Source organism: Mustelus asterias, chromosome 24 (genome assembly GCF_964213995.1).
Source record: "Mustelus asterias chromosome 24, sMusAst1.hap1.1, whole genome shotgun sequence".
Classification (NCBI taxonomy): domain Eukaryota; kingdom Metazoa; phylum Chordata; class Chondrichthyes; order Carcharhiniformes; family Triakidae; genus Mustelus; species Mustelus asterias.
The window spans coordinates 50630892-50641044 of NC_135824.1; the positions used below are offsets into that span (position 1 = coordinate 50630892).

The 10153-nt window shown below is 47.6% G+C and overlaps 1 protein-coding gene across 1 annotated transcript in view; it reads left to right on the forward strand.

Annotated features, from left to right (window-relative positions):
• LOC144511099 (cytochrome P450 2F3-like) overlaps positions 1-10153 on the forward strand; it is a 36196-nt gene that overhangs the window by 25645 nt on the left and 398 nt on the right. Inside the window, exons 5-8 of the mRNA XM_078241076.1 lie at positions 294-470; positions 2725-2866; positions 6608-6795; positions 9996-10137. Coding sequence (XP_078097202.1) covers positions 294-470; positions 2725-2866; positions 6608-6795; positions 9996-10137 — 649 coding nt within the window. The remainder of the gene's footprint in view (positions 1-293; positions 471-2724; positions 2867-6607; positions 6796-9995; positions 10138-10153) is intronic.

Here is a 10153-nt window from a genome sequence, read left to right on the forward strand (position 1 = left end):
TCTTGACCATTTCCACTTCATCCCAGTTGATGTAGACAGAGGCATGTTCTCCACTTCCATTTTTATGGTGACTGTACTTCATAGGCTGTGCAGCACTTTGGGAAATCCTGGGGTTCATGGAAGATACATTATAAATACAACTTTGTTCATCTTTATTTGCTTCAGACAAGCCAATATACAATGACAGGTAATTAATTTGATCTCTCGTCCCCGTCCCCCCGCGACGGAAACTATAAATTATTCTTTCTACTCTGCCTCAGCGAATGAACCACATCTTGTGTTCCTGCCCACAGCTGTATGATTTGCTCCCGAGCGTTTTGGACTGCCTCCCAGGCCCTCACAACATGCTTTTCGAAAATGCGGCCAAGATAAAAGGCTTCCTGAGAGAAATGATCCAAAGCCACAAAGAGGCTCGCGCCGAAGGAAGGCCTCAGGACTTCACTGCCAGTTTCCTGGCCAAAATGGAGGAGGTTCGTATCCCCGTTTCTGTCAGCGCTGATTTTTTCACAGCATCTCTGGGGAATTGAACCGATAAGCAGTGGGCCCCCTGAGCTCCGGTTATCGAAGGCATTGGGCGGTTTGCTAAGTCAGGGTATGAAGGAATATTGGGGTGTGAGTGGTGCTGGCTAGGCCGCAGGATCTATTTTCCCGCCTCTAACTACCCCTCAAGAAGGTGAGGGTGAGCTGCCCTCCGGAACGGCTGCGGGTAGACCCATGCTGCTACTTCTCTGAAGCAGTTTGACGCAACTAAGTGTCTACTTCTCTCTGGGTGAGGAGTATTGTGGTCATAGATAGATTCTTGAACAGTAAAGGAATTAAGGGTTATGGTGAGCGGGCGGGTAAGTGGAGCTGAGTCCACGAAAAGATCCGCCATGATCTTATTGAATGGCGGAACAGGCTCGAGAGGCCAGATGGCCTACTCCTTATGTTCTTATGTTCTTATGTTACTGGACAAGTAATGTCGATGCCTGGACTAATATTCTAGAAATGGGAATCAAATCCCAATATTTGGCGGGAATTACTATCAGTTAATAAATAAAATGTGACTGAAATATCTCCTCAGAGGCCAGTGTCTCTTCACCAGATTCCCTTTATTTACAAACTCAATTCCACTCCTAAGAGTGCTTCATGTATAAATTCAGAATCCAGCGTGTTAGTAGCCCTGACATTCCTCTACATATATAAACAGGTGAGACTCCCTGATTGGGCAGGCAATCATTACCTCAATCAGAGGGCTCATACTCCCAAGAGACCAACCTCCTGGACCTCGTTGAGGTCATTATATCATTGCAGCTGCTTGCGGGAAGGGTGGCCTTAAAACTCCTGGAATATTGTAAAAGTCCACCTGGTTCCCCTTCAGGGAAACCTGCCGTTCTTACCCAGTTTGGCCTACATGTGACTCCAGACCTGGACAATATGGTTATGTTGTCTCTAAGCGTCACTGTACCAAAATGCTTCAGAACCGTAGCATGGTGGGTGCCCCTGCAGGGGTTCAAGAAGGCAGCTCCCCGCCACCCCCCCCCCCACCCGCCGCCACCCTCTGGGGTATTTAGGGATGGGAAACAAATCCTGGCCGAGCCAACAGCACTCACATCCCATCACCAGATATAAAAGGAAGAAAGAATACCTTCAGTGCAGAAGGAGGCCATTCAGCCCATCGAGCCTGCACCAACAACAATCCCAACCAGGCCCTATCTCCGTAATCCCACATATTTACTCTGTTAAGCCCCCTGATACAAAAGGGCAATTTAGCATGGCCGGTCCACCTAACCTACACATCTTTGGACACTAAGGGGCAATTTAGCGTGGCCAATCCACCTAACCTTCACATCTTTGGACACTAAGGGGTAATTTAGCATGGCCAATTCTCCTAACCCGCTCATCTTCGGACTGTGGGAGGAAACCGGAGCACCCGGAGGAAACCCACCCAGACACAGGGATAATGTGCAAACTCCACACAGACAGTCACCCAAGGCCAGCGTTGATCCCCGGTCACATCACTGACTCAAAAATCCTCCTGACAGGACTGGAAAATCCTCTTGACAGGACTGAAAAATCCTCCTGACGGGACTGGAAAACCTTCCCAGCAGGATGGGCTGAAAAATCCGATCCCTCGCTTTGCCCTTTTGCCAAGGGTATGAACAGCAATATTTCAACGGCAGAATATATTAGAATCATAAATCCCCCAGTGCAGAAGGAGGCCATTCGGCCCATCGAGTCTGCTCTGACAAAATCCCACCCTGGCCCAATCCCCATAACCCCACATATTTACCCTGCTAATCCCTCTAACCTACGCATCCCAGGACACTAATGGGCAATTTAGCATGGCCAATCCACCTAACCTGTACATCTTTGAAGTGTGGGAGGAAACTGGAGCGCCCCAAGGAAACCCACGCAGACACGGGGAGAATGTGCAAACTCCACACAAGACAGTGCCCCAAGCTGGGAATCGAACCCAGGTCCCTGGCGCTGCGAGGCAGCAGTGCTAACCACCGTGCCACCCGGGCACCTCTGAGGTAGGATCAGGGAGCTGGAGGGACACTCAGGGTGACCCCTCATGATCCCCCACTTTGCCCCCCAGCCAGGAGGAGGAAGTTGGCCCAGGGCGTCCCACAGTAGTTGAGTTGGATCTGGTGGTGACCAGGGCCTTTGACGCTCCCCTTGTGCGACAGGCAGAACATGTCGGACAGTGCGATAATGCAAAGCTACCGCCTTTTATCACAGGAGAAAGATGACCCCAGATCTGAATTTAACGATGAGAACCTCCTTCTGTCGACGTTTAACATATTCCTTGCCGGCACCGATACCACCAGTTCCACCATGCGCTGGGGCCTCCTGCTGTTCTTGAAATATCCAGACATCCAGGGTGAGTATGAGTGGCAGTCACTCCACACGTGTCAGCCCGCGTTTCTTGTACATTCCTGGTCAATATTGACATGGGGTTGCGCGGATAGGGCCTGGGTGGGGTTGTCGGTGCAGACTCGATGGGCCGAATGGCCTCCTTTGGCACTGTAGGGATTCTATGAACTGTGTACAGTCCTGGTCACCCTATTATAGAAAGGATATTATTAAACTAGAAAGGTGGACAGAGTGGTGAAGAAGGCATTCAGCATGCTTGGTTTCATTGGTCAGAACATTGAATACAGGAGTTGGGACGTCTTGTTGAAGTTGTACAAGACAATTGGTAAGGCCACATTTGGAATACTGTGTACAGTTCTGGTCACCCTATTATAGAAAGGATGTTATTAAACTACAAAGAGTGCAGAAAAGATGCTACCGGGACTTGATGGTTTGAGTTATAAGGAGAGGCTGGATAGACTGGGACTTTTTTCCCTTGAGTGTAGGAGGCTGAGGGGTGATCTTATAGAGGTCTATAAAATAATGAGGGGCATAGATCAGCTAGATAGTCAATATCTTTTCCCAAAGGTAGGGGAGTCTAAAACTAGAGGGCATTGGTTTAAGGTGAGAGGGGAGATCTTATCGAGGTCTATAAAATAATGAGGGGCATAGATAAGTTAGATAGTCAACATCTTTTCCCAAAGGTAGGGGAGTCTAAAACTAGAGGGCGTAGGTTTAAGGTGAGAGGGGAGAGATACAAAAGGGTCCAGAGGGGCATTTTTTTCACACAGAGGGTGGTGAGTGTCTGGAACAAGCTGCCAGAGGCAGTAGCAGAGGCGGGTACAATTTTATCTTTTAAAAAGCATTTAGACAGTTACATGGGTAAGATGGGTATAGAGGGATATGGGCCAAATGTGGGCAATTGAGACTAGTTTAGTGATTAAAACTTGGGCCGAAGGGCCTGTTTCCATGCTGTAAAACCTCTGTGACTCGAGAAGTTAAGATCGCTACTCAAAATACAGCTTAAAAATAAACATCGCTTTTCGCGTGTGGTTTCACTGCGAGGGGGTAAGGCAGTGCACATCTTTGCATTGCCCATTCGTAAGTGTCAAACCACAGCAGCCATCACAAACTGGTGCAGGGTGGGAGGCGGGGGGTAAGTGTGTTCAGAAGTTGAGATGATTGCAAGCCCTTCTGCTGCTCAGTAAGTCACCAAAAGAATATTGATCTCAATAATTGCTGCCATCCACCCTATCACACATCTTCCCCTTTGTTCTCCCCTGGCTCTGTGTCTACTACCTAGCGGTAACTTTTGTCCACTTGTAATGAGAGATCATTGACCAGTACCCTTATCTGGGATTGAGAATCTACTGATGACCATGAAACCATTGTCGATTGATGGAAAAAACCCATCTGGTTCACTAATGTCCCTTTAGGGAAGGAAATCTGCCGTCCTTACCCGGTCTGGCCTACATGTGACTCCAGAGCCACAGCAATGTGGTTCACTCTCACCTCGGGCAACTAGGGATGGGCAATAAATGCCAGCAACGCCCATGTCCCACGAATGAGTAAAAACAAACTGCTTCTGACATCTCCTCATCACTTTGAAATGATGGTATCTTGTACCAGGGTCCAGTCTACTTCCTGTCGTTTAGCCAATTTCATATTCACACCATTAGCTTCATGTGATGTTAACAAATCTGTCACATGGTTCATAGCCTCCCCCCCGCGTGGGGGAGATTTCTAGATTGTATATGAGTGAAACTTGGTCACTTTTGAACACTGCTAACGCACTCAAAAAAGCAACAAGGCGATGTTTATCTCCAAACATGTAAAAAAGAAGCTTCCAGAATCTTCTCTCTTGTAATGAGTGATAATTTGCAGAATTGATCTCAGGTTGATTCTTGACACTTGAGATAATATATACAGATACGTCCTCGCAGCCCTTCTGCCCCTGAACTAGTAAATCCAACTTGTTAACAGGATCAAAGCCAGTTGGTGACATCGAAACCAAGACACAGGGCTTCTCTTTAGAATTGATGACATGTTCAGTCTCACAGCTCTCCCCACACACACTTTACCCAGTGTCCCAGCTAGCCCCTGTTCATATCGACTTGTTCAGTCTCACAGCTCTCCCCCCACCAACAACCCAGTGTCCCAGCTAGCCCCTGTTTTGAATAGAACAAATGGTCCATAAAATAAACAAGTGAAAGAGGGGTGACAGTGGGGCACCTGTACCTAAAACAAAACATCCAAGAAAACTTAATTATCTAAACCAAAGTGTCCTTCTCAGAGGTGATGATGCACCCATCGCCTGCCCACTGGTCCCAGAAGGTCTGAAATGTTGCCCGTGGACACGGCGTGCTCCCTCTCCAAGGTCACCCAGCCGCAAATGTGGCCACAGTTGAGGGGCAGACAGAGGGGTCAGACGACACCCCCCCCCCCCACCTTCCTCCCATTCCACCAAGCTGCCTGGGCCTGTTAATGGCCAACAGGCAGCTTGCAGTGTCGATGGTAGTCATGATGTGGAGATTGACCTGGTGTTGTTAAAACTCTTACAATGACCAACAGAGCCAGGCCAAGGAGCAGGTTTATGAGGAGGACCTCCTCCCCCTCCCCCTCCCCCTCCCCCCGCCACCCCACCCCCCCCCTCCCCCCGCCACCCCCCCCCCCCCCCCCCCCACCCCAAGACCGAGTGACTGAAGACGAGTGAGGGGTTGAAGTGCAACCAAAGGTTAGGGAACAGCCCCTTCAAACAGATAAAAAGAGGCTGCAACCCCGGGCAATGTACATTGACATGGAACATGGCCTCCCCTTGGCCACAGGAAAGGCACGCGGCCTGGGAGTCCATGCAGCAGCTTAATCTACGATTGCATGTTGCTGCTACACAACAGCCTCCACGCCAGCTCCCCGATGGAGATAGGGAGGACTCCCACATAGAGAGCCCTCTGCTGGCGACTTCACTCACCGCCAGGTGGTAGAACGGAAAGCCATGTGTGTCCTGGTGGTGAAGGTCCCTTATTTATCTGTGCTCAAAGACAATTAATGCACTTCACCAATTTCTCCTAACATTAACAATGTGATTGACAAGATATTAACACAGCTAACGTCTACATCTCCACATTTCCAAGCTCGGACCATACTCCTCTGCTCTGTCAACACCCCTACAATCCTGCACATTCCCCCATCAATCCCCCCTCATCCTACACACCCCCCCCATAAATACCCCCAATCCTGCACACCCCCCTATTAATACCCCCAATCCTGCACACCCCCCTATTAATACCCCCAATCCTGCACTTCCCCCATAAATCCCCCCCAACCCTGCACACCCCCCTATTAATCCCCCCAATCCTGCGCTTCCCCCATAAATCCCCCCCAACCCTGCACACCCCCCCTATTAATCCCCCCAATCCTGCACTTCTCCCATAAATCCCCCCCAATCCTGCACCCCCCCCATAAATCCCCCCAATCCTGCACTTCCCCCCATAAATCACCCCAAATACTGCACTTCCCCCATATATCCCCCCCAATCCTGCACATCTCCCCTATAAATCTCCCCCATCCTGCACATCCCTCCAATGAACCCCCCCGCAATCCCACCCCCATCAACCTCCCCCCCAATCCTGTCCATCCCACCCCCATCAAAACACCCTCAATCCTGTGGCCTTGCTCTGTACCCCGCTCCCCCCCCACCCCCCCACCCCCCACCCCCCCCCACTCCCTGTTCTGTCCTTTCCAGTGCTGACGACAATTGTACCTTTTTCAGAAAGAATTCAGAGTGAGATTGACCGGGTGATTGGATCTGAACGCATGCCCACTGTTGAAGATAGGGAGAAGATGCCTTACACCGACGCAGCTATCCACGAGGTCCAGCGATATTCCAACATTATCCCACTAAACCTCCCACACACGGTGATGAGGGACACCGAGTTCAGGGGGTTCCTGATTCCAAAGGTAAGTTTTGTTTTTTCATTGACTCGCAGATTCCGCAGTCTGTTGCTTACAATCAAACAAATTGGGATTGGTGAGTTTTCGGGTCATTTACACAATTTCACAGCCCATAGAGAAGTGTGACAAATCCAGTGGGATATCCCCAGTGTAATAAATCCAGTGAGATATCCCCAGTGTAATAAATCCAGTGAGATATCCCCAGTGAAATAAATCCAGTGAGATATCCCCAGTGTAATAAATCCAATGAGATATCCCCAGTGTAATAAATCCAATGAGATATCCCCAGTGTAATAAATCCAGTGAGATATCCCCAGTGTAATAAATCCAGTGGGATATCTCCAGTGGAATAAATCCAGTGAGATAACTCCAGTGTAATAAATCCAGTGGGATATCCACAGTGTAATAAATCCAGTGGGATATCTCCAGTGGAATAAATCCAGTGAGATATCCCCAGTCTAATACATCCAGTGGGATATCTCCAGTGTAATAAATCCAGTGAGATATCCCCAGTGTAATAAATCCAGTGAGATACCCCTAGTGTAATAAATACAGTGAGATATCCCCAGTGTAATAAACCCAGAGGGATATCCCCAGTGTAATAAATCCAGTGAGATATCCACAGTGTAATAAATCCAGTGAGATATCCCTAGTGAAATAAATTCAGTGAGATATCCCCAGTGTAATAAATCCAGTGGGATATCTCCAGTGGAATAAATCCAGTGAGATATCCCCAGTCTAATACATCCAGTGGGATATCTCCAGTGTAATAAATCCAGTGAGATATCCCCAGTGTAATAAATCCAGTGAGATACCCCTAGTGTAATAAATACAGTGAGATATCCCCAGTGTAATAAACCCAGAGGGATATCCCCAGTGCAATAATTCCAGTGAGATATCCACAGTGTAATAAATCCAGTGAGATATCCCTAGTGAAATAAATTCAGTGAGATATCCCCAGTGTAATAAATCCGGTGAGATATCCCCAGTGTAATAAATCCAGAGGGATATCTCCAGTGTAATAAATCCAGTGAGATATCTCCACTGCAATAAATCCAGTGGGATATCCACAGTGTAATAAATCCAGTGGGATATCTCCAGTGGAATAAATCCAGTGAGATATCCCCAGTCTAATACATCCAGTGGGATATCTCCAGTGTAATAAATCCAGTGAGATATCCCCAGTGTAATAAATCCAGTGAGATACCCCTAGTGTAATAAATACAGTGAGATATCCCCAGTGTAATAAACCCAGAGGGATATCCCCAGTGTAATAAATCCAGTGAGATATCCACAGTGTAATAAATCCAGTGAGATATCCCTAGTGAAATAAATTCAGTGAGATATCCCCAGTGTAATAAATCCAGTGAGATATCCCCAGTGTAATAAATCCGGTGAGATATCCCCAGTGTAATAAATCCAGAGGGATATCTCCAGTGTAATAAATCCAGTGAGATATCTCCACTGCAATAAATCCAGTGGGATATCCACAGTGTAATAAATCCAGTGGGATATCCACAGTGTAATAAATCCAGTGGTATATCTTCATTTGAATAAATCCAGTGGTATATCTTCATTTGAATAAATCCAGTGAGATATCCCCAGTGTAATATATCCAGTGGGATATCTCCAGTCTAATAAATCCAGTGATATATCCCCAGTGTAATAAATCCAGTGGGATATCCCCAGTGTAACAAATCCAGTGGGATATCCCCAGTGTAATAAATCCAGTTGGATATCTCCAGTGTAATAAATCCAGTGGAATATCCCCAGTGTAACAAATCCAGTGAGATATCCTCAGTGTAATAAATCCAGTGGGATATCCCCAGTGTAATAAATCCAGTGGGATATCGCCAGTGTAATGAATCCAGTGGGATATCTCCAGTGTAATAAATCCAGTTAGATATCCTCAGTGTAATAAGTCCAGTGGGATATCCCCAGTGTAATAAATCCAGTGGGATATCTCCAGTGTAATAAATCCAATGAGATATCTCCAGTGTAATAAATCCAGTGGGATATCCCCAGTGTAATAAATCCAGTGAGATATCCCCAGTGTAATAAATCCAGTGAGATATCCCCAGTGTAATAAATCCAGTGGGATATCTCCAGTGTAATAAATCCAGTGAGATAAATCCAGTGAGATATCCCCAGTGTAATAAATCCAGTGGGATATCTGCACTGCAATAAATCCAGTGGGATATCTACACTGCAATAAATCCAGTGGGATATCTCCACTGCAATAAATCCAGTGGGATATCCACAGTGTAATAAATCCAGTGGGATATCCACAGTGTAATAAATCTAGTGGGATCCAGAGGTTCTCAGAACAGTTGAATTTCTCCACTACCTTCCTCCCAGCTGACTGTGTCAAAGGCCTTGGGCAGCTCAATAAATGAGGTGTTAGCGTCCATGTTCTGTTCTTGGCATTTCTCCTGGAGCTGGCTAACTGCAAACGCTGGCAATATTTGTACCTTAAATATCATCACTTCATCACGGGTGGCACAGTGGTCAGCACTGCTGCCTCACAGCACCAGAGACGTGGGTTCAATTCCGGCCTTGGGTCACTGTCTGTGCAGAGTCTGCACGTTCTCCCCATGTCTGCGTGGGTTTCCTCCGGGTGCTCCGGTTTCTCCCCGCACTCCAAAGGTGTGTAGGTTTGGGAATTGGCCGTGCTAAATTCCCCCTTAGTGTCCAAAGATGTGTAGGTTAGGTGGATTGGCCATGCTAAATTGCCCCTTAGTGTCCAAAGATGTGCAGGTTAGGTGGATTGGCCATGCTAAATTGCCCCTTAGTGTCCAAAGATGTGCAGGTTAGGTGGATTGGCCATGATAAATGCACGAGGTTCCGGCGAAAGGGCTGGGGAGAGAGGATGGGCCTTCGTAAGATGCTCTTTCAGAGAGTCGGTGCAGACTCGATGGGCCCAATGGCCTCCTTCTGCACCCTGGGGATCCGATGGATTCTATGGAACAGATTGTCCAGTCGTGACATTGCGGTGTGTGGGAGCTTGCTGTGCACAAATTGGCTGCTGCCGTTCCTACATTACAACAATGTCTACTCTCCGAAAGCGCTCGGAGACATCCTGATGTTGCGAACGACGCTGTAGAATTTCAAATTGTCCGTAAGGGTCCAGGGCATTAACAAGATGGCTGCTCCATTAATCTTAATCCCCACGGGGTTGTGTGTGTGTGTGTGTGTTTTTTTTTCAGGGAATGATTGTGATCCCTCTCCTGGCATCCGTTTTGTACGATCCCGATTGTTGGGAGACTCCGGAGGCATTCCGTCCCGATCGCTTTCTGGATGAGAAAGGACAACTGAAGCAAAATGAGGCCTTCATGCCCTTTTCAGCAGGTTTGGGCAATACTTT